At 44.9% G+C, this 25,397-nt stretch overlaps 1 protein-coding gene across 1 annotated transcript; it reads right to left on the bottom strand.

The window, feature by feature from the left end:
- Positions 1-222: 222 nt before the first annotated feature.
- COQ10B (coenzyme Q10B) lies at positions 223-24,999 on the bottom strand. Its single transcript, XM_085876716.1, has 5 exons — positions 24,696-24,999; positions 20,988-21,146; positions 13,168-13,360; positions 11,159-11,260; positions 223-1,790 (listed from the first exon to the last, which is right to left on the bottom strand). Exons 1-5 carry the CDS (start codon positions 24,788-24,790, stop codon positions 1,623-1,625), a joined length of 717 nt encoding a protein of 238 aa, XP_085732842.1. The 5' UTR covers positions 24,791-24,999; the 3' UTR covers positions 223-1,622.
- Positions 25,000-25,397: the final 398 nt, after the last annotated feature.

Here is a 25,397-nt window from a genome sequence, read left to right as displayed (position 1 = left end):
AGGAATGCAGAACCGGGCCGCAACCTTTGCTAAAAATCAGACCGGATTCTAACCCAGGCAGCTAATATCTCATGGACCAGACACAAACAAAACTTCAGCCTGAATCGTAACAGCTGAAGATTCCGCGGCCCAGTCAACAGAGGCAGAAACACGTCCACAAGCAGAGAGCGTCGGCGCGATTGGGTTGTGGCACATCAGAGAAAGAACCACGGAGGAAAAAGGTGACTTAAAAACAAAAGTTTATTTTACATTGACCCCTAAAATTAGCACTGCGGTGTCACTATACAGGCGACGTGGAAACACAAAACATAACGGACGCTGGATGCCAGCATCATGAGCGAGCTGGTAAGGCAAGTAACCAGCGTAGCGAATTGTACAGCAACATAAATAACTCATTAAATATGCACACGCTACATTATTACACAATGTAAAAGGCACAGACAACCTGTAAATAAAAATACTTTCATTTGAGGTCGTGGGTTGGGGAAAGAAACAAAACGGTTGTTCAATTCAAGTTAAAACACGTCAAACAGCCCGGTTTTAACAATCTTTCCTTTCATAAATTCCCGAGCACGACGCATCGACCTCAAAGCCATAGGAGGCGGGGGAGGGGGGGTACAAGTGAAAAACAATTAAAGTAATTAGTGTCTTTGCCTGATACTCTGCCCAAATATTTTCAGAAATCGTTGCTGACAAATGCTCCCACCAAGTGGGAGATGTTAGAGTCCGAGGACTCGACCGATTGACGTTCCGTACTCTTCGAGGCACTCGCGTAGTTTTTCGTTGGACGTAGAGTTCGTGAATCCAATGGAGGGTTTCATTGTTGGAGAAAAGATGGCGGTTTAAATAAAGATCCCCAATTATATCACTGTCATAACTGGAGCGCGCGTTCACCAATAAGTTGCCACTCCCTGTGTCGAAGACACCTCGATGATCAAACAATGTTACGACTTGATCATCAAAATATCAAAAACACCGAAGCAACCCTTGAAACCCACCTGTCCAACTTCCTCACGTCTTACTCGTGGGAAAAGGGAAGTCGGTCGACTGCCAATAACCCAAATAAATACTTTTTCATTCAAAGATATTTGCCAGAAGCAATCATGTATGTCACAGCAAAACCTGCACATCATTAGCCTTGGATAGTCTTTACAAATCAAAAAACATTACAGTGCACCAAACTGTTGCACCCTACCCGCCTGGATCCACTTGTGCGACTACACAAACAGGGGAGAGGGGGTGCCAGGCAGACTGCATAGAGGGGAACCGACTGTTAGTTTGACCCTTTGGAAATCCAGCCCGGTGCTGCGATCAGCTGCTCTGGGTGTTGCCGACCGTGCTCGCTCGCAGGCAAACGGCTTTGCAGTGCTGCAAACACATTGCCAGAGATAGAGTGACAAAGAGCTATGTCGTCATTTCTACCTGCCGATCTGAGCTCCGGATCCCTTAGTGCCTTGACAGCTGTGCAAATATACTACCCCAAACTTAATGGGGGAAGCGTGTGGCAAAGAGTTGTGGGGGAGAGGGGGGGTTGAGGGACAGTGTGATGAGATGCAGGTTTAAGGGAGGATAGAAGAGTACAACATGGACAATCATTCAATGGACAGTCGAGGTGATGAAACTCAGCGTTCATGCATCTGATTGAGTAATACGTCGATCGCTTCACAATCAGCCGAGCCGTAGAGCTTTGTGGCTCGCCGCTCAAATGCAGCGACCATTTGTTTAACAACCTCGTCGAAGAACATCGTGGCAAGTTGCGAGTGAAGTAGAGAGCGGAACTCGAAGGAGATCTGCAGAAAGGCCAACGAGGAGGGCATGTCACACTTTAACCACAAAGTATCATTACATTTGGTCAGGTCTTTTATCTGCAACCAGCAAAACAAACAAAAATAATCCACAGCAATTAGCAATGCAGGGTTCTCTAAACCACCATGGCATAACACATGCATATGGGATCATTTTATACCATTATGCTTCAAAAATGAGTACAGTAAGTCCTCGCGAACCCGAAGTTCGCATATCGTAGTTTCGATTTTTCGTAATTTAGTTTTAATGACCAATTTTTCAATTATCGCAAACATTTTATGCCTATCGTAATGTCATTGCAAGGAAAAACGCAAAAAAAAGTTTCAAACTGCCTGCAAAAAACAACAATCACACAGGATGCGCATCAACATACTTTCACTTTACTGCGCATGTACTGTATGCTGTACTGTACGTATTCTCTTCACGCTCGCCTGCATACCTTCCAGTATGAATCCCAAGCGACCCGCAAGTCTTTAGCCGAGCACACCTCGTTTCAAGCGACAACGAAAGGCTGTCACATTGAAGGTGAAATTGGATATAATTAAAAGACATGAACGAGGTGAAGGGACAACGGAAATCGGCCGCGCGCAGCAATCGCTGCATCGACTGTACATCAACGTGGATGACTTACTGGAGTCTCATGCAGAACCCTTAAGCAATGAAGATCTTATGGAGTTGGAACAGCAGTGGGCTCTTGAGAAAGAAGATGCTGTGCCACCTTCATCCGAGCATCTCACCATGAAAAACCTCAGCCAAATCCTCAGCTCGTTTGAAAGTGCCACAGAATTTGTTTTCGAGCAAGATCCAAATCTTGAAAGGAGCACTGATTTTAGCTGTGTTGTTTATGATGCCCTTTGTTGCTACAAGGGACTTTATACAGCAAAGAAAAAGAAAGCCATCCAGCCCACTCTCCATGCATTTTTCAAGCCAAAAGATGCAGCACCAACTCCATCCACCATCCAGGATGCTCCTTCAACCAGCTGCCAAGAGACCGTTCCTGCTGGTGAAGAAAGTGACAGCACAGTGTCAAGTGAAGAGGGGGACGATTCTGCCACTCCGCAAGTGTGACTTGTCCACCGCAATCAACTCCGTTCCTCCAGCCTCGGGGTAAGTCTCCACGACTCGAGGAGTGTGTTTTGTTTATTTGTGTTTATGTCCAAAAAATTCCGAGCCAAAAACACATCCCCCCTTTAACACATTGGTTTCTATGGGAAAATATGTTTTGTTTAACACAGTTTCGCTTATCATAAGGTTTTTCCAGGAACGCAACCCTTGCGAAAAGTGAGGACTTACTGTATTTTCTTTCTAATCCAGTTTTACAAATAGCATTTTGAAATATTTGTATCGTGACATCTGTTAGAGTCACATGACGTGGACTCACCCTCAACGATATGTACAATAACTACGTCGTGTTCATGGACATTTTAGTGTTTTGCTAATTGGTTGTTAAACTTCATTCATTCCCAATTAAATCGGTCTTTGGCATTGTGTACAATTTACAGGATTAGCGTCGGGGACAGCCATTTTGCCGCACGCTGATTGGTCATTCCATCTTGGTTTAGCATTGTGAGTCATCAATATTCATGAAACTGCCTTTCTTTTTGAACAGGGCTACAAAATCATGGCGCAGCAGATGACAATAAGTTCTTTGTCAACCATGAGCCAATCAAAAACGGAGCCGGGACTCAAGAAACAGATATAAAGAGAGAGACAGACAGAGACACAGACAGATGAATAAATGAAACAAGACAGGTTTCGATAAGTGGCGGAGCACCCCACCACACCTGAGTGACTGCACACAAGAGTTAAACTCACAGGAGATTAACGTTATAAAACAATACATCTCAGTTTACCTGTACACCTGAAATTTAGGTCCACGTGAGTCTGAAGTGGAAACAATGTTCTTTTTATGATTGAAACAAAAGGTAGAGTAAAAGTATATCATAAAAAGTAATGCACACAGGTAGCCAATTAATTCCTTCAGGATAAACAATTAAAATCACGCACGGATCCACCAATGGGTCCACTATTGTGTTAAGTGGGAGCAACAGCTCCTCTGCACCTTTACTAAAACGGACAAACTAATACCCCTCCCTTCCATTTTTGTGAAATTTTAACAAGATCTAAGACTCGTTGTGGAGCTGCCACACACGCACATGGACCTACAGACGAATACAAAAGACACAACACAAGACTGTTAGACGAGATAAAAACACAGGACTGTTAGACGAGATAAAAACACAGCCACTGAGCTTGGGGGAAGCACCGCCGCTGCCCGGGGCACTGGGTACCAGCGACGTCAAAACAATGGTGCCACCTTTTTCATAGCACTCACCGGGGCATTTCCAAAGAAGGAATTCCCTCCTCCCCATATAAGTGAACCTATGGCAATTGTCCCTGCCCTTATCCTTTTAAATGCTGAGTGTCAAGCAAGAAAGCAGCACGTACCATTTTTACAAGTCTTTGGTGTGACTCGTCCAGCGTTTGAACCCCTGACCCCCCAGACTCAGAGTGGACATTAACCGTTACACCACCGAGTGTGGTGCAACATAATCTCCCCTTCCCAACCCAACTTTCACGACAAAATTCAAGAATCCAGGCAGCCAGTGATTACATTTAGGGCATCACCTTAGGCCAAACTGTTCGAAGAAAGAGAAAGAAAAAGAAGAGCAAAAGCAAATTTACATTATTCTGGAACAAAACAAGAAAACCAATCACAGTTTCCTTTTCAAATTCCATTTTGTCCTTAAGATGCAGTTTGAAATCCCCCATTTTGACCAATTTGTTTTCAAGATTCCGGTTGTGGTTTTTCCCGATACACAGACAGGTTTGTTTCGGCTCCACCGTAGCAACCTTCAAAGCGAAAACTACAATTCCAGATTTGCCTCATCTAACTGCTGTCACTTGTTCCTTCATGAATACTTAAAATTGTGGTTTCGTAAGTGTCGGCCTCAGCCGACCTGATCTAAATCCGAATTGATGACCTGAGATGACGTTGTTGGAGAAAAAGGAATGATTTTATGGTAACTGCAATGATGGAATTTCCAATTTCATCCCTCTCCACCCTATGTATGTATCATAATGAGATGCATTATAAAGGGGTCGGTCACATGATCATATCAAATTACATCGTGAGGGGGTACTGTGCGATTTTCTTGAACAATAGTACGCGTACAGTTGGGAAATGGAAAGGTGAATTTAGAATGCTCTTTTCAGTAACCGGCATGACTCCCTGTGAACCTCAATGAAAGCATCATCAGACCGTTCTGAGTCCTCTTCCTTCGTACCTTACAACCTACGTGGCCTTTCAATCCAGAAGAGTGACCATGGCAGATGAAGTTTCACGGCAGAATTTCATTCTCCACATGCATAAATGGCATTCAACAGGTTATGGTGTCTGGTGGTTGTATTTTTTTTTTAATCCGATTAAAGATATATATGTATATATATATATATATATATATATATATATATATATATATATATATATATATATATATATACACACACACACATAGTCATGCGCCACTTAACGACGGGGTTATGTTCTGAGAAACGCGTCGCTAAGCAACGTCGTCGTTGTGCGAACCTTTTTTTTGTTTTCGTTTTCGAACATCGTACTTGCACAAACCTAGACACCTAGGCTATATGGTGTAGCATATGGTGTATATGGCTATATCGGATACAAACCTGTCCAGCATGTTACTGCACTGAATACTGTTGGCAATTGTAACACACATCCAAGAGAGACGGAAGACACGTTAGCTTTACCTTTGTGCAGTTCATGATGGCCATCGGTGTTGTTAGCAGCAGCTTACACTCTCCTCTCGCATCGATTATAGAAAGGTGAATAAATAGCGTTTGGATTTTATAAATACGTAATCATTGCATCGATGTTATAATTTACAAATGAAGAAATGAGCACCTGGCAATTGTGATATATATATATATATATATATATATATATATATATATATATATATATATATATATATATATATATATTTTCGGAACAGTGCGATTGTTTTAACAACATAAAAAGCTTCACTGAAAATAAATGTGTTTTAATTTTGACTAACAACAACGATTTATTCGCGGAATTCAATTCAAAGGTAATTTACTTGCTCGAAGGTAAACGTGCAAACATTGGTTCAGTTTGAAAGCCGATTTCCTTGAATCCCGATTTAGCACGACCCTGCTTTTTTTCGCGATATTTTATGGACCTCAACGATCACATTGTAACAGGGCCACACTGTCATTGTTTATCATTATAAAGTATTATGTACTGTACAATGTACATAATTGTATGTGCTATTTTTATACGACTGGCAGCGCGACGTCGGCAACATCACTCAGCGATAGGAATTTTTCAGCCACATTTAAAAAAAAAAATTTCAGAGCTGGCAGATCCGTCGTATATGCGATCCGTCGTTGCCCGGAACGTGGTTAAAGGCCCGGTCACACCTTGACGTTTTAGCCAACGTATGCCGATTTTTGAATTTTTTTTTTCTAAAACGCTGGCACACGTTGAATACGTTATGGGTAAGTTTTGATAACATTGAGAGCACGCTGAAAAACACTGCCATACGTCGTTGTACGTTGGCTTTAAACGTTGTTATGTACTTTTTGGTTGTCCTCAAATTTTTTCATGCTTGAAATTTCACGACGTATGCCGGCGTATGACTCACACGTTCCGCTACGCTGGCCACAAGTTGTATGCACGATCTGCGATCGTTGACAGATGTCAACACATGCTACTTGTAAGTTAATCATAAGTTGAGACACGCCGAGGTAATGTTTAGCGTACCCGAAACTTATTTCTAACCTATGATTAACGTGTTGTTGGCACGTTACGCGATCGTTGCCACACATCGACAGACGTTACTTTTAAGTTACTCATAGGCTGAAAGACGTCGGTATAATGGATCGTCCTTGCGTCAGCGTCCACGGCCACGGCCAGGACACTTATTTGCAGCATTCTTCAAACTTTTCTTCGGCATGACGAGGATGTTCACACTTCGATGTCTAGCTTGGCTATGATTCCAATTGTCCATCGGCAGCGTCTATTTAAAATAGTCGAGTTTGAGCGTTTTAACACGTTCAGAAGAAACGCTTAAAATTTCCAAACCCCAGCGTCAAAAAACAAAGGCGAGTGACAGCAATTTAAATCGTTCATTGTAAACAATGAAAATAGCTGAGTGGTACCGTTTAAAAGTCGTTGAGTGTAAAAAAAAAAATCCAATTGTTGAGCGCAAGCGTCTACTTTCAATAGTGGGATTTGAGCGATTTAGCACGTTCAATAGAAACGATTAAAATTTCCGAGCGCCAACATCAAAAAACAAAGGCGAGTGACAGCAATTTAAATCGTTCATTGTAAACAATGAAAATAGCTTAGTGGTACCGTTTAAAAGTCGTTGAGTGTAAAAAAAATCCAATTGTTGAGCGCAAGCGTCTACTTTCAATAGTGGAGATGCAGCCATTTAAATCGTTGAGTGGCAGCCTATGAATAGCTGAATGAATAGATAGAATAGAAAAATAGCTGAATAGAATAGAATACCATATGAATAGCATAAAAAAAAAACACATTTAATCAGGGGCTCCTGTCTGTCCATCTAACCATCCATCATGCTATCGCCTTCTAAATGTCAGGTCAGGTCAGGTATGGGAGCATGAGGGAAACGGAGCAGAGTGTCGCTGCATTCACTTTCTGCCGGTACTCCAGGGGCCTCCGTCTGGCCATCCCCATCTCCTTGAGATGCCGATCAACCTGCTGCAACCACGAGGCACATGGTCGGCCCATTGGCCTCCTCCATTCATGAGGCTCCCTCACTGAGAGAATCTGGTGATCAGGATCAGATCAGTGTCAGGAAATTAAACCACATGTCAATACAGCCGCAGCTCGCTGACACGGACTATTCAGGTAACAACTCACATTTGAGTCTCTCTCAGCAACCGCTCGTTGGACACAAAGTCTGACTAGCGGTAGCCAAGGATTCTCCGAAGAGACCTGGTACCAAAGGGATTAAGTCTCCGTCTCAGATCCTTGGTCAGAGTCCAAGTCTCACATCCGTAGAGCAAGACTTGAAGCACCAAGGACCTGAAAACTCGGACTTTCTTCCTCCCACACAGGTACCGGCAAGCAGTGCCACACCCGATGATCCAGTGAATCCATGACTCGTCAGGCCCGACCCAGAAGTCTACCGACCTCTAGCTCACAGCGACAAGAGACATGAATATCACTGCCAAGGTAAGTGAATCTCTCCGTGACCTCAACATCCTCACCACAAACAGGTACAGACAATATAGCAGCATCCAAGATGTCATTGAAAGCCTGGATCTTAGTTTTGACCCAGGAAACCCAGAATCCCAGCGGCGATGACTCCTCATTCAGCACCTCGAGAGCCCCAAAAAGAATCTCCAGAGTCTCTGCAAAGATGACTGCATCATCTGCGAAATCAAGGTCAGAGATTTTGACATTCCCAATCGATGCACCGCAGCTTGATCTCTCCGACATCCTCCCCAGAATCCAGTCCATCCAAGTGCTGAAAAGTGTGGGGGCCAGAACACACTCCTGACAAACTCCAGCAACAACTGGAAATAAGTCAGAGATGGTATCACCACACTTCACAGCACTCTCAGTACCAGAGTAGAGTTCAGACATCAGATCGATCAGTTTTGGTGGCACTCCACGAAGACCAAGAATCCTCCAGAGGGCATCCCGATTCACTGAATCAAACGCTTTACAGAGATAAACATAGGCTGTAAGCAGCCCCTGCCGAAAATCTCATCTGCGTTCAGCGAGGACCTGAAGAGCAAGGATACGGTCTATCGTTGATCTCTTTGGTGTAAAGCCTGACTTGCTCTGGGCAGTGGTGCTCAAGCAGATGGTAGCGAACCCTATCAAGAATTATCCGAGCAAAGACCTTGCCCGGCACCGAGAGCAGCTTCACCCCTCGGGAGTTGTTGCAGTCTTGGCGATCACCCTTCCCTTTTCAGACAGGGACAACAAGGCCCCTCTTCCAGTCAGTTGGGATGATGCCTGTGTTCCAGGCAGAGCACAAAACTGCATGCAACGACATGAGTGCAGCATTTCCTAACTGTTTGCGCAGAAATTCACTAAACTTTGTTGTTGTGATCATATGGCAAAGTGTGAGAGCAGTGTCATTTTTGGAGCCCTTGGGCGAGGTCAAAAGGTTTAAATACCAGAAAATGAAATTCCGGGCACATTTTAAAACAATTTTTTTTTAATGAAACTTTGTATATGCAGACATATGTAATGATTTTTTGGATTTGACCCCCAGTTCATGCCCCAGAGGATGGGGACTTAGCGTCACGCATCAAAACAGAAAAAAAATTAACTCAGAATTTGATATTACGTCATTCCTAGTGGAGCTTTTTTTTTCCATCTTTCAACTTTGTTTTTGGTGGGAAGCATGGGGATTTGCGATGACTCGCCATGGACTTTGCTCTCGGTTTTACTGTCTCTCCGGTTTCAATTCTTCTGCTCTCTCAGCCCTCTGACCATCCCTAGCTTCTCCAGTCGTAACACCATCATGAAATTCCCAAAATCCAAACTTGATGCACACCAGCAATTTTGTTCCCCTTTTCTCCCATTTGTGGACTCGCCTTCCAGAACCTGTTCCATCCCACTCTTCCAAGCAAATGTTGCACTACTATCTAAAGTCATCCCCATCCCAACCCATAATCATAGCCCTCTTACTTTGGGGTTAATATTTCCTGTTCATTAATTCCCTTGCTTATTGTGGTCAACTATTGCCCCCACTCAGTTTGTTTTCTTACCATTTTACCCTCTTGTCACCTTGCTATAAGGGCCATTGCTTATTGAGCCACATCCATGAACCTCAACCTTGGACAAAATCAAATTTTAAAAATTCAAGATGCTGCTCACTCTTCCTCCAGACTTTTTAGCACAACTTGGTCTCACAAGATGTTCGACTCATTTGTATTTCTCACGAGCTTTGCTCTTTTCCATCATGACAGTCCAGACCTCCACCCCAGGTAAGTGGTTGGATTGCTGTTTATGTCAGAGCTCCACCCTCCATTGCCGATGTTGTGCATTAACCCTTTAAACTCCCTGGAATACCTCTTTCTGCACATTCCTCTCAGCAAACATGTACTGCACATCTCTTTGTGAAACTCCCAAGATCCAGGCTCACTGCTCACCTCTTCTCCTTCGTTTTTATTTTTCCCCCAGTTGTGCAACCTTCTTCGTCAATGTTTTCAATCCTACCCTTCCCTCTCAGGCTTCAAGTGAACAGTGCATACCCATCTCAGATGAGCGGTGCACACCCACAGGCTACTTAGTGATCAATCTTTCGCAATGTTCAGATCCTTAAATTTCATTTTTGCTGGGGAAAACCCAACAATGTGATAGAACATCATTCAGATTAATCATAGCTCATACTTCTCTCAGTGACTGTGTGTACAAATAACCCCCAAAAAAGCCAAACTAGAACGGGCACTCATAGAGCGCATAGCTTCGCCGCCACTACTTTTTTGTTCTTGGTATGAGTGTGGGGAACTGGTTTCATATGAATGGTCTTATGACACAAACCACATATCCATAATGTCATGACCCCCCCCGACTTTCGGGGGCTACGCACTAAACAACAATCAACTCGCATCGTTTTGGCGAGTCTTCACTCGCAAGCTCGGTGAATACAACGTTTCAACAAGAGAAGGTAATCTCGTTTGATGCTGGTTTCATGCAAATCGAATAAGAATTGACTAAGTTATGCCGAAAACCGCATATTTTTCAAGGGCGTGACCCCCCCCCCCCGACATTTTACCCCAACCGGTGACATGTGTTATGACGTCATTGTGTCACAAGATTGGGCATTAAATTCTGAACATTTTGGTGCTGGGTTCATGTAAAGCGGACAAGAATTGACTGCGTTATGACAAAAACCGCATATTTTAAGGTCGTGACCCCCCTGACCTTTGACCCCTAACCGGTAACAAGAGTATGGGCGTCATTGTGTCATATTGCATATCACAAGATGAGGCGTTGAATTCTGAACATTTTGGTGTTAGTTGCATGCAAATTGAATAAAAATTGACCGTGTTATCGTAAAAAGACGAGTTTGACCTTTTCGTGACCTTGACCTTTGACCCGAACGATCCCAAAATCTAATCGAATGCTTCCTGGCTAATAACCAATCATCCCACCAAATTTCATGCAATTCGGTTTAATACTTTTTGAGTTATACGAATCACAAGATTACAAATAAATAAATAAATACACGCCGACCAAAACATAACCTTTCGCAGAATGCGAAGGTAACAAGAAACGTCACAGAATACAGACCAGGCAACAAGAATAAAGCCTCACCGAAAAGTCCACAGTGCAGGTGTTGGGGTGAGTTGCTACACCTGGACCAAATCTCCACTCCGTGACCAAGTGGTTAAATAATCTTCCATCAGTGCACACCGCCTGCAAGGTATCGGAAAGCGTCACCATTCTGAAGATGACAATTCTTAACGACAAAGCAACTCGGACTTTAGGAGAACGTTTTGAGAGAACTTTTAGAGAACAGTCATGTTCGACCATCTTCGATCAGTTACATCAAATGGGTACCTTCAATCCCCACCGCTCCCCTTTCCTCGACCACAGCATAAACTCCAAAGCAACAATGAACAACACCACAAAGTAAGTTTTCAATGTGAAAAACTTTGTTCCAACATTTGCAATTGGTCAACTACCACAGATATAAATCTTAATCATATTCGATAAAAAGTAGACGCAATGAAGAAAATTCATCTTAAACTAGAACGCCGTTGTCGATGTCCAACACCATCGCATATTCCCACGTGCACTGCTTTGTCCCATTAACGCAAGGTGAAATTTTATCTTGCAAAATGGATTGACTATTCTTTTCTATTTGATGTGCTTTATGACCAAAGACTTACTATGTTTACGAAATCAAAAGTCATTGCAAGCATGTCAACATTTCATGAAACATTAATTTAACACTGTCCAGCAATATAGAACTGTGCATCAATTCAATCATAGGAATGAACTGTGTATAATATTAATTATACATAATCGATTGGATAAATACAGTAAAACCTGTGACTGTTTGTCACTCATGGGGGGCCACATAAGTAAGTTATTTATAAAAGAATTTACCATGTACAATGGCAAATACACTTAAAAAAAAATCAGCCCCCATGACCCCACCCCCTCTGGCCCGGCCCCTAGGGGTCATATCAAAAATCCGACAGTGTTGTGCACTTCCCCGTACATATATCTACTCTGTCCCAAAGTTTCAAGTTCCTATCTCAAACGGTGTAGGAGGAGTTATTTTGACCCCCCTATCCGCTTAGCACCCCCTACCCCCAAGCACCCTCTGATCATCATGTGTTTAAAAAAATATGTTGTTAAATGTATAACTCATGAATATGTTTGATTTAAAAAGCTATGACAATTTTTTTTAATGGACCCCCATGACCCCAACCCCCTGGCCCGGCCCCTAGGGGTCATATCAAAAATCCGAAAGTGTTGTGCACTTCCCCATACATATATCTACTATGTCCCAAAGTTTCAAGTTCCTATTTCAAACGGTGTAGGAGTTACAGGGTAATACAGACGGACGTACGGACGGACGTACAGCGGAGACAATCACAATATTCCCGCTTTTCTTCGAAAGCGCGGGAATAATAAACTAACTCCCAGTCTCCGACCCCTCATTTTAAAACTTCACCTCCACATCATCCTCAATTGACCTTCAGACCCCCTTCGACTTTCCTTTGGGGCCTGTTACCATCCCTTGTGCTTTTATAGATTTCAAGTTCCCATATAAACAACGTGCATTTATAAAAAGAGCACATTGGGAATGCTTGTCCTCTCTTCCCCTACGTGGTAAACATGCTTCGTTAACATTTTCAAAATTGTGGAGAATGAGGAGGAGAGGAGGACAGACTTTAGCTTGTTTATTCATTCCACCAGGATGGACACCTTCAAATGAATACGATTAGCAAAATATAAAATAAATCGATCAATCAAACAGCACCGTGACTGATCCACATTGGTGGCGTGCCCGAGTCACATGAAAATCTTTGTTTGCTCAGCTATCGGAAACGAGTTGTTTTTTTGGTAAACCACCGTACGAAGCACAGTAAGTTCTGATGACGTGTTTGCATGACGTCAGACTTAAATCGATTCACAAATAGCAAACACACAAAACCATTCCACACATTTCTCATCAGACACCACCTCTTGCAAAGCATTTCATCTCTTCGACAGCCATGAGAATATGATACTGGGTAATTGAGAGTCACACGGCCAAGAGTGTCGAGTGGATCCACAACAGTCGAGGTGGGGGCACTCTTCTGACGTACCTTCACCAAGTGGGGCTCCACCAACGTGACAAGAGACGTGTAGCGTTCTATCACCGGTGCAAATCCAACTTCAAGTTCGGCTTTCAGCCGGCCCGGCCTGCGGCTCACGACCGCCGAACGTTTGCACCATGGCACGAAGTCCTTGTAATCCTGCACCGAGGCTACCACCGCGTACATCTGTTCCTTGGAGTGCCTACATTTATGCAAGGGTAGTGGAAAAAGAGGAAAACGTTGGCATCGTTTCTTCTGGAGAAGTACTTTTCATTTGCCAATGCACTAAATAAACGGGAACAGCACCCTGAAGAGCATGTACCTCCGCCAGGCTGAACAGTTTATATTTTATCTCCCAAGGAGAGGCTGGATCTGCCTGCAGACTTCTACCAAAATCTAATCAGCTTCTTCACGTCACCTACCCAACTCATCCACAACATTGAGACATCATGCTATAGTGCCTTCAGAAAGTACTTACACCCCTCGATTTGACACATTTTGTTGTTACAGCCTGATTTTAAAATGGATAAAATAAAATAAAGAAAAAATTGTCACCGATCGACACAAAATACCCCACAATGAGAAAGTAAAAGTGTTTTTAGAATTTTTTTTTTAATTAATGAAAAATGAAAAGCTGAACTCTCTTGCGTCAAGAAGTATTCAATCCCTTTGTATGACACTCCAATTTGAGCTCAGGTGCATCCAATTTCCTTTGATCATCCTTCAGATGTCTCCACAACTTGATTGGAGTCCACCTGTGGCCAATTCAATTGATTGGACATGATTTAGAAAGTAGGCTCCGTCAGTATCGATTTTTTTCTGACTCATTCCAGTATTAAAAAGAAAAAACAATTATAAGCAATATGTGTGTATATATTCTTTTTCTTCTTCAACCGAGGTTTCAAAAATACGTAATGGTCCAATACATATTCATGTATGACATGCACATCATTGACACAGTAATTAAAAAAAAATATTCCCACAAGTTCTGTTATGGCAATACAGTTTATATACGTACACACGCAAAAAATACGTATAAACGACAACCATAAAGATTTACTGTAAAACAGAGTTCTTTGAAAGAGGAATTCAAGTGTGAAATTAGCAAAATTCAATTTAAAAAAATATATATCAAGGCACAGAATACAAAATGTCGATCTCTGCTCTCTGCCTTCACAGCTAGATCACGGCAAACACCTGGTCGGATGGACCTTATTGTTTTTATACATGTATCGATGTCCAAGTGAGGAGTGGATTATATTCAAAGGAGATCGCACAAAAAGGTGAAACAAAGTGATATCTTGTAAAAATAAAATTACACATTTTCAGCGGATGAGACACCTTCCGAGGCACCAACCACACGGCACCGCATGGCCCAACACAGGCGGAAACGTACGTCTGTCTAATCGATGTTCCATTGACAGCATGGATACTTTTACCAAAACAAACAACCAAGCAGCTTGGAGAGCGCTCGCCAAGTGGCTTAAGCACTCAATCAAGGTCTCCAACGAAACAGTTGATAATAAACGGCTCGTTTGGCACGCAATTAGCGACACATGAAACATACACCTCCCGGAGACCCCAAAATGTCAAGCCACAAACTCTGATATCTCCGGATGTGTATAAGCATTGCAGTGTACCCAGCGATTCGGAGCGACGATGAACATGCGTTTAATAATACGAGTGAGGAAAGTGGAAAAAAAAGAAGAAACTATCATTAAGAAATCGTTGCGGCCTGTTCCAAGTCAGTGCATGGCTGAGCAGGCCAAAAAAAAACATGACGGATTCGGACCCTAGTGAGGTTACCCAGGAAACGCCTGAAGACCCAGAGACCGGTGACCGAGGATGGCGCCTGATGAAGGATATAATTAAATAAGGCCGTTAATTATCTTCAATAGGAGTGTTTTAATTAACCCAAACATACAATTCTCACTCTTGCACTTCCTTGGAGTTTTCTTAGTATGCATGCAAAGTTTCAGGCTGCTTGGTTTTATGATTTTGGAGTTATGGAGGTCACATACTGACACACACACACTCTTTTTCTACACCAAGTCAAGGCTCGTGTGAAGAGCTAATACACAAACATACAACGCCGGAGACAAGAAGGGCAGGAGAGGGAAGCACAAAATACTGGGGAACAAAGACAATCAGGTATCTGTGGAAGGGAGAGGGATTGGGCAAGGTACATGGGGTGAAGAAGATGGTACTACAGGGACTTTCAAGAAGGAAAACAGGGAATTTGAAGTAGGTGGGTTTGGAGAGGATTAACGGGGGTTGTAAAGATCAAGATTGTGGATGGGGGAAGATCAGAGATGGTGGCGAACAGCTGTTTTGAAGACCTGGAGGGAGGAGTGGGACTGAAGTGAGTGTGGAAGTTTCTTGCAGAGGTGGAGAAAAAGAGGAACGAAAGAGTGAAGGTGAGCAGGGCAGTTTTGCAGGGAATTTAAGAAATGAAGGAAATCAATTTAATTCCACAGTGATTTGCAAACACTGAGGGATCATTTATATATTGTAGCCTATAGGTAATGAGTTAATGGGGTAACTTGGGTCATTGTACTGAGGAAATTGAGTAAATAGGGCAAGTAGTGACGTCATGGTGGTGTTGGTGGGGGGATGTTTTCAGATGTGGAATGAACAGGGGTGAGGAAGGTGTGGGGGTTGGAAGGGGTTGGTGTGAAGTGGGGGTTGGGAGGTGGGAGGCTAAGGGATGGTGAGAGGGGTTTGAGGTGGAGGAACGAATGGGTGGATTCAGGTGAGGGAAGTTTCCCATGGGAATTTCAGGGTTTGAAAAGCAAAAAATTCAGGATCATGAGGACTGAGGAGTTACTGTTTGGAAGATCGATGGCGAGTGACCAGCAATGGATGGGTAGCTAGAGTTTAAGAATGGTTGAAAGTATCGCAGATCGCCGTACCGGTAATCGGCACACACTTTCTAAAGCATACCCGATACATATAAAACTAGAAGGGCACTCGGTGGAGCGTATACCTCCATGGGCCCAATACATTTTTGAAATATCATGCCATATATTGTTTTTGACACCATCTCTAAATGGTAAAGAATCACTTTAAAAATTAAAAAAAATCAACTCCAGATTCAGATCTTCACCAATATCAAATCAGTTTGGCCTTGCCACACACCCAACATGTCCAAAATTTCATCCGGATCCGTCCACTTTTTGATACATCCTGCAGACAGACAGACAGGGGTGAAAACATAACCTCCTTCACCTTTGGTGGAGGGGGTAATTAATTGGCAATTCCTTTAAAAACAGCCAGGAGGGCAAAGAAAAACACGATTGCTTGAACAGATTTCAGATGTTGAGAGTTAAAAGTGAAAGCCTATTGAGTACTGTACTCACTTCCTGGTACGTCTTGACGTCATATGTTTCACTGTTCTAGGGTCAGCCGAGATGCCGAGTGTGTCAAAGCTATTTAAATCGCGCACAGTATGCATGGATTGTAACCACCTTTCGTTGATTTTTTTTTTTTACTATACCGATTTTTTTTCAGTATACTGTACCAGCATATTCAGAATTCCAACACCGGTTGAAATTATACCGGTATAATGAAAAAAATCAACACCAGTGACATGAAAAATTATACCGGTAAAACGATACATCACCGGACCCTATTACAAAGAAACACGCCTTTCTATACAAGGTCCCACAGTTGACAGTGCACGTCAGAGCAGAAACTCCACCATGAAGTCCAAGGAACTGTTTGTAGAACTCTGACATAGAATTGTGAGGAGGCATGGATCTGGGGAAGGGTATAAAACTATCTGGAGTGTTGAAAGTTCCCAAGAACACAAGTGAGCTCCATCATGAAGAAATGGAAGGAATATCGAATGAGCCAGACTTTTCCTCGAGATGGCCGTTCGACCAAACTGGGCAACAAGGACCTTGGTCTGGGAGGTGACCAAGACCCCAATGACCACTCTGACAGAACAACAGAGTTCCTTCGTTGAGATGGGAGAACTTGCCAGAAGGACAACAATCTCTGTAGCACTTCACAAATCTGGGCTTTATGGAAGAGTGGCCAGAAGGAAGCGACTCCTGATAAAAAAGGAACATGACAGCACACCTGAAGCTTACAAAAAGGCAGGGGAAAGACTGAGAGCACAAGGCAAAAGATTCTGTGATTTGATGAGATTAAAATTGAACTCTTTGGCCTGAATGCAAAGCGCAACGTCTGCTGGAAACCGAGCACAGCTCATCACGCATCTCATACCATCCCTCCTGTGAATCATGGTTGTGGCAGCATCATGCTCTGGGGATGCTTTTCAGTGTCAGGGACTGGGAGACTTGTAAGGATTGAGGGAACAATGAATGGAGCAAATACAGGCAAATCAGGAACAATGAAATACAGGCAAATCCTTGAGGAGAACCTGCTTCAGAGTGCAAAAGACGTGAGACTGTCACAAAGATTTACGTTCCAACAGGACAATAACCCCAACAATCCAGCCAAAGCAACACTGGAATGGCTTCAGAACAAGAAGGTGAAAGTCCTTGAGAGGCCCAGCCAAAGCGCAGACCTGAATCCCATTGAGAATCTGTGAAAAGACTTGAAGGTTGCTGTTCAGTGATGCTCCCCATCCAACCTGACAGAGCTTGAGCAAATCTGCAAGGAAGAATGGGAGAAAATCCCCCAATCCAGATGTACAAAGCTGATACAGACATACCCAAGAAGACTCGAAGCTGTAATCACTGCCAAAGGCGCTTCTACAAAGTATTGACTCGGGAGGTTGAATACTTATTGATGCAAAACATTCCAGCTTTTCATTTTAAATTAATTTGTAAAAAAAATTCCAAAACATGCTTTCACTTTGTCATTATGGGGTATTTTGTGAAGATCGGCGACAACAAAATTAAATTTAATCCATTTTAAATTCAGGCTGTAACAACAAAATGTGACAAAAGTCGAAGGGTGTGAATACTTTCTGAAGACACTATTATATAATTTTTGGTCCCATCTCTCAATAGTAAAGAATCATTTCAAAAATTATGATATCCGGATCTCGATATTCACCAAAAATCGAATAAATTTGTCATTGTCACACACCAAAACTGTCCACCAAATTTTGTCTGAATACACGCATAATTTATTTTTACATATCCTGCTCACAAACAAACAGACAGACCAACGGACAAGGTTGAAAACAACCTCCATCCACCTTTGTTGGAGCAGGTGAAGATGCAAAAAAGGGGAATTGAATAAGCAAGCAAGACAAATGATCTGTCAAACACCATCACCATGCAGCACAAAATGTACAATTTGTCAAATGTTGCTTTGGGGTCGCACTCTCAAGCAAGGGACATTACAATTGGCATTTCCTCCATGAAACATCGCACAGCACTTGGACAGGTGAATAACACCAAAGCAAAGTATGGCGTCGGATCGATCCATTTCGTGCATTCGTGCAACAATCCTCCGACGCGGTCACTGGAGTTTGAGAAGTTGCCGAGTGCAAGCTACACTTCCACTATTAATGTCAAACTGGTTACTACAGTTGACCAAGTGCCACTCGGGTGACCCAACGTATGAAGGTGCACACAAACTCCTTTCTTACACACCCAATCTCTACAACCTTGAGGTGGCCACTCGTGGCCGTGGAATAGCAACGGCTGGAGACTCGGTTTCACATGACAAAGGGGCAGGGACGTCGTACATTCATGGGCCTGGACAATCTATTTTTAAAACGACTAACCTTCTCACGGACAACCGAGCAGCTTTGATGCCAACAACCAAAATATCACGGCTTGTGATTAAATCTAAATAGTTTGCTCTGATTGAGAGAAGCTAATAGAGACGGGATGAGGAATGCGATGACTGGGAGAATAAGTAAAGAAACAATTCGGATTATAGGATTACCACAGTTATAAACTTGGACACGGCCCAAAGCAGAACACAAAATTTCTCAGCAGACATGCAAAAATGGAGAGAATCCAGCTTCCATGAGGACAAGCAAAAATGCAAAGTCTGCAAGTGGAAAGTATAAAACTGAAACAGCCGTGGGCGCCGCAGAAGGGTTCGACCCGAGCCGCACTGTGTGTGAATGCCGACGCTATTGACGTCAACGGGAGCATTCCGCATGCACCTCGACTCGGCTCAGCGGCGTCGGCTCGCATGACGGAGGCCCTTGTGACGCCGAGCCGCGAGGCATGCACGAGCTACGCCCGGACGCAGCACAAGGTCAGGGCGACGAGCGGTCGCAAATAATCTCCATTGGGATGAAGCATCCCAAAAGTCATGGAAACAAACAAGCGGCGTCCTCTCACCTTCTCTCGAACGTGAGAGGAAACTACTAATGCATGGGAGTGACAAATGGAAACGGAATGTCATGGCGCATATTGTACAACACCAGGAAGTAGTTTTATGCAAGGAACTGTGATTGAGGAGGAGGCCAGAGGCCACCACACCCGCACTCGATTAACACATTGGTTCAATCGATCGGTTTAACTCAATTTCAATGCAGGGAAGAAGAGTGTAGAGGAGAACAGTGGGGCGAAGCTTACAACTACCATTGCTCCCAATGCCCAGGCACTCCTCTCACTCCCAATGCTTACAGGTACCCATCTTCGTTGCATTTTAACCTATGTCCCGTTTCTGCTGCCACTACCTTTCCAGGTAAACTATTCCATGCATTTACAACTCTTACCCTCTTGTTCCTTACACTTATTCGTCTTTACCCCCGTATTCACTCTCGTTTCTCTGAAACTGTAGCCCCTGGTCCTGTAACTGTCCACTTTGCTGGAAAACCTCTGCACTTATTCTGTCTCCACCCATCATCATATTGAACATATCAATTGGGACAAGGAAGACGTTTCTGCAGAACCTACATGGGACACAAAACAAATGCCGAATGGTTGATGAGCACCCACAACAACCATTTATCATTTTGGGAATCATTAGTGTCGATGTGAGAATTCCATCCAGGAATGATTCGGCTACCAACCAAACAGCCTCCATTCAACCGTTTATTTAACACCAGGTGGGGTTGACTCGGCCTGTCATCCTTCCAAGGTCGGCGAAATGAGCACCAGTGTGCTGGTAACGGGGCATTGCATCAGTGGCACAACCGTGCCCCCAGACAATTATGCAGCCAAGCAGCCACAGGCTGCATATGAATGAATAAATAAATAAATAAATAAGTAGCCAACCAAACTACTCATCACAAGGTTGAAAACTCAACCCAATCTTTTGCATTTATGTCAATAAGCCTCAAACTATGCAATGACTGACAAAGTTCTGAAACATAAACAACATGGCAAAAGTGTCGAAGTTCCGAATCACTCAAGTCCGACTCGGGTCCACCATTCAAAACAGTCCTCAACCCATGCACCTCATTCTTTTAAACTATATAAAAGGCCCACACAACCAAATGTACTCTTCCTCACTCGTCATTCCAAGGTTGGAAGTTTCATTTCTTTATTCATTTTAAAAAGGCAGTGACGTGTCTGCCGTCGCATCATTCGAGGGAACTCTTTCATTCTGTGTAAGATCTGCAGCTTAGTCCCCTCACCTATTGACCTGCAGGCAGTTCAGGAACCAAGCATTATCTTGGGGCCAGCAGCACAGAGGCTCTGGAGATGTGGTAAATTGGGAGGGGGGAGGGAGGGGGAGAGGAGGAAGATCCCGGATACGAGATCATCATTCTGGCTGCCGGCTGAAGAGGCAGCTTTTCAAAACCTGCACAAGAAAGTTTCTAGGAGTGACACCTGGACAGAAAGCACCACCTTCAATCTAATCTAGCAGAGACTCGCATATGACTGCTAACAATGCTGCCTCGACCAAATATATGTGAGCGCTTTCAACGCTGAGCTTTGTACCCGATGAGGCGACGCTCCGCGTAGTCCTTACGCTTGTCACCGAATGGCAGCGTCACATTGAGGAAGGTGCGAGTCAGGGGGAGGCAGGGGGAGCAGGAAGTCGGCGGCACAAGGCGGGTAGGCTCTTTCGTCATGAGGATCCCGCAAGATGGAAGGTGTCTGCAGAGAAAGCCAGAAATACCAAAATTGTTTGCTGCATGGTTAGATGCTCAGGATTAAAGGGCAATCATCAAATTAAGGAAGAGGCCATCAGAGGAAGCAATGCAGCTGCTTGAAAAATAGGAGGGGGGGGGACCTCACTTGAATACACAAAGCACATCGTGCACACGGAGATGGATAAAATCCACAGCACGGCCTTTATAACATTGGTAATTTCCTTTCTCGTGTTTTTCTGAGAAATTCGAGACTGAAAGTACGTGAGCCATCAGAAATCATGTCCACCTCTCCTGAAAAATTTCCCCGACGGCATCACCAACACAACTAGGTCAGTGTGTCAAGGCTTTCGGGCCCGCGTGACCTACCAACGGTCTTCTTGAAGAGCGGCATTCTTTTTGGAATTTCAAACATTTGCTCGGTTCAAGGACCACAGAGAGAGAGGAATAAGATAAATAAATAACAGCTCCCAGGAAGAACAGCAGTCGGGGATGGCGAGGTGAAGCGATAAACCACACAATGCAAGAACAACAGGAAGTAAAAAACATACGGTGGCACCGAGGAAAAAATAAAATCAATCAATCAATAATAAATAAAAGTAGAGTTCAGCACCAACGTGATGCTTGCTTTGCTTTGAAACACCCGCACCGTCAGGTTCGGAATAAAATAAATAAATACCATCCATAACCCGGGTTGTTATGGTTACACGCCTTTGTGCTTCACAATGACGGCATAAAGCTGCACAATGAGTAATCGCGGCAACAAATCCCACTGTTGACTTTTTAACACTGAAAAGGGTCCCCGCAGGGTCGATAAACCCCAATGTGGTGTCTCTCTGCTTTCAATTTTTTTTTAAGTCAGAATACAAGACCCGGTTCCTGATGTTGAGCGTTCTTTCGCCGAAAGCTCGATGCTCAAACGAGTCGTCTGTGGCGATTTGCTGAATTTACCTTATCTACGGGGTCAGTGTGGTGCGGAAGGAAGGAATTGTCAATCAAAAATGAAGCAACCACAACCGACGGTTTATTGGGTCCATCGAACGACTTGGCAAGACACCGAGTCTCCGTGGCATGCAAATGGGTGGAAACTTTACATTGTGACGTCAGAACCCACACCCCTTGGTACATAGTTTCAGTGGGAAAAAAAAAAAAAACCGTCACTCAAGCCCATCCTCATACCGAGAGCGCATCGTTCCCTCCCATACAACCGTCGTGCGTGGAGCAACTCGATCTTGAATGGTTTGCATCGTTCATGAATGCTTGCACGGCTGAGTCACGAAATTCCAACAAAGGATCATGTACTTTGTAACCTGAATGGAACTTTGAAAGGAAACGCTCAAATTCGACGTTTGAACGAGTTCACCCCGTGAGTGCAGAGCTTGTCTCCCTCTCAAAATGCAGTTTAAAACACGTTTGTTCAAAAAAAAAAAAATCAAACGGTCCAATGACAGGAAGCCTGTCGGGAAGAGGGAAGTTCCTTCACAGGTCACAGACACACAGACACACAGACACACAGACACACAGAGAGAGAGAGAAAGAGAGAGCAGAACACAGCCCTGACCAAAGCGGGCAGGTCACTTCACTTTACACTGTGCAGCGTTCATATTGACCCCAAGTACAAGCAGGCTTGGGTGTACGTGTGCAGGTGTATACCTTTGGGTGTGGGTGTACGTGTGCAGGTGTATACCTGTGGGTGTAGGTGTGCAGGTGTATACTTGTGGGTGTACGTGTGCAGGTGTATACCTGTGGGTGTACGTGTGCTGGTGCATACCTGTGGGTGTACGTGTGCTGGTGCATACCTGTGGGTGTGCTGGTGCATACCTGTGGGTGTAGGTGTATACCTGTGGGCGTGGGTGTACGTGTGCAGGTGTATACCTGTTGGCGTGGGTGTACGTGTGCAGGTGTATACCTGTGGGTGTAGGTGTATGTGTGCAGGTGTATACCTGTGGGTGTAGGTGTACGTGTGCAGGTGTATACCTGTGGGCGTAGGTGTGCAGGTGTATACCTGTGGGCGTAGGTGTGCAGGTGTATACCTGTGGGCGTAGGTGTGCAGGTGTATACCTGTGGGCGTAGGTGTGCAGGTGTATACCTGTGGGCGTAGGTGTGCAGGTGTATACCTGTGGGCGTGGGTGTGCGTGTGCATTTCACATGGAAACCCAACTAGTGGTTGCTATTCATTGGTTAACCAATAACAAACTAGCATAAGTGTATGTTGATCACCAATCTGAGGGGGGTGGGTAGCGAGACCAGTATTGGCACTGCCAGGACGGGTGAGATGAAAGACCATCATCAGCAGAACAAGAGGTAGAGGTGTGGGCAAACCACCACTGACAGAACAGGTGGAGGGGGTGGTGAGAACCACCACTGACAGAACGGGTGGAGGGGGGGGAACCACCACTGACAGAACGGGTGGAGGGGGGGGAACCACCACTGACAGAACGGGTGGAGGGGGGACCACCACTGACAGAACGGGTGGAGGAGGGGAACCACCACTGACAGAACGGGTGGAGGGGGGAACCACCACTGACAGAACGGGTGGAGGGGGGGAACCACCACTGACAGAACGGGTGGAGGGGGAAACCACCACTGACAGAACGGGTGGAGGGGGGAAACCACCACTGACAGAACGGGTGGAGGGGGGAAACCACCACTGACAGAACGGGTGGAGGGGGGGAACCACCACTGACAGAACGGGTGGAGGAGGGGAACCACCACTGACAGAACGGGTGGAGGGGGGAACCACCACTGACAGAACGGGTGGAGGGGGGAACCACCACTGACAGAACGGGTGGAGGGGGGGAACCACCACTGACAGAACGGGTGGAGGGGGGAACCACCACTGACAGAACGGGTGGAGGGGGGAACCACCACTGACAGAACGGGTGGAGGGGGGAAACCACCACTGACAGAACGGGTGGAGGGGAAACCACCACTGACAGAACGGGTGGAGGGGGGCAACCACCACTGACAGAACGGGTGAGGGGGGGAAACCACCACTGACAGAACGGGTGGAGGGGGGGAAACCACCACTGACAGAACGGGTGAGGGGGGGAAACCACCACTGACAGAACGGGTGGAGGGGGGGGTTCAACATTAATCACCCTGCAATGTCTTCGGTTGAGGGAATCCCTAAACAAACATTCGTGCAGGGTTCGGGTTGGGGGAGTACCCCGACCATCAGCAGAGGGGACAATCCCAGAACTATGAGAAGAGACGGGAGAAGAATGATCTCCGAAATATGACGAAGGAAGCGGAGGGGACGCACCAAACTACAAAGACTTGGGAGGGAGGAGGAGGGGATGGATCTTGTCGAACCACGAAGAGGAAGAGGAAGAGTAATATCACATTCCCGGAATTTTATCAGACGCTCCATGGAGAAAGCCCGAACCTCGTGAGATCTCCTCCGTTCCGGTTGGTAAGACGAGCCGGTGAAGACGTGGCACGATGCCAGGTAAAGCTGGTGGCGCTGTCAAGACCGGAACCGCAGCATCGCCGCGACAACAGTGACCAACAATGGTGTCGGAGTGGGGGGGGGGGAGACCGTCACGTGACGTACCTCAGTGCGGCCGTGTGTCGCCGTGTGGATCTCGACAGCAACGCTCCGTGTAAGTCCGTGAGCCCACCCGCCAGGCGCCAACACCGGCTCATCATCAGCGTCTCCCAAGCTCGCACGATATTCCTCTCACCACAGAGTGGATTAAATAAACGTCTTCAGATTATGTATATCCACAAACTCAAACTAACAACCGGACTCGTAACACCGACGACGCGACCTCACACGGCCCGATCTGTGCGAACAGTCCAGCACACGGCCCGACGCTCCGCTCGACTGGCCGATCATGTGAGATAAGACGTCATCAGCGCGCGCCCTCGGAGGCGCAGGAGAGTGACGTCACTTGTAATTGTAATTCGTCGAGTCGACATTTTGAGGTTCTTGAGGAGAGAAAGCAAACGCACGTAGATAGGTGTATATAAATATCTTATATATATATATATATATTTATATCCGTGTGTGCGTTTTAAATGCAAAACAGAAGTGTGTCCGAGGTTTGTGTGGAGCGTGCTTAGTGACGTCAGCAATCTGCGCGCTGACGCGACCCGGCGGCCATCTTGGAGTACGACGGGAGGGGTAACCACGGTTACTTCGGCCTGGATTCGGGATCAGCGATCAAATAACGTAAATCACGATTAAAAATTATTTTTTCATGATGCGGGAGATGTCTTTTTTTAAATTAGTCGAGGAAATATACATCATGTA

The sequence above is a fragment of the Eptatretus burgeri genome, chromosome 4, assembly GCF_056783735.1.
Source record: "Eptatretus burgeri isolate ZD-2024b chromosome 4, Ebu_testis_v1, whole genome shotgun sequence".
Classification (NCBI taxonomy): domain Eukaryota; kingdom Metazoa; phylum Chordata; class Myxini; order Myxiniformes; family Myxinidae; genus Eptatretus; species Eptatretus burgeri.
The sequence above is the reverse complement of the archived record's forward strand: the minus strand, read 5'-3'. Positions and strand labels throughout refer to the sequence as shown.

Excerpts from the sequence above, each read along its gene's own strand:
- COQ10B (XM_085876716.1), bottom strand. The coding sequence starts at position 24,790 with ATGATGAGCCGGTGTTGGCGCCTGGCGGGTGGGCTCACGGACTTACAC. Across the intron at positions 21,147-24,695 it reads CGACACACGGCCGCACTGAG|ACACCTTCCATCTTGCGGGA; the intron begins GTACGTCACGTG and ends CTTTCTCTGCAG. Across the intron at positions 1,791-11,158 it reads CCTGCACTGTGGACTTTTCG|ATCTCCTTCGAGTTCCGCTC; the intron begins GTGAGGCTTTAT and ends GCCTTTCTGCAG.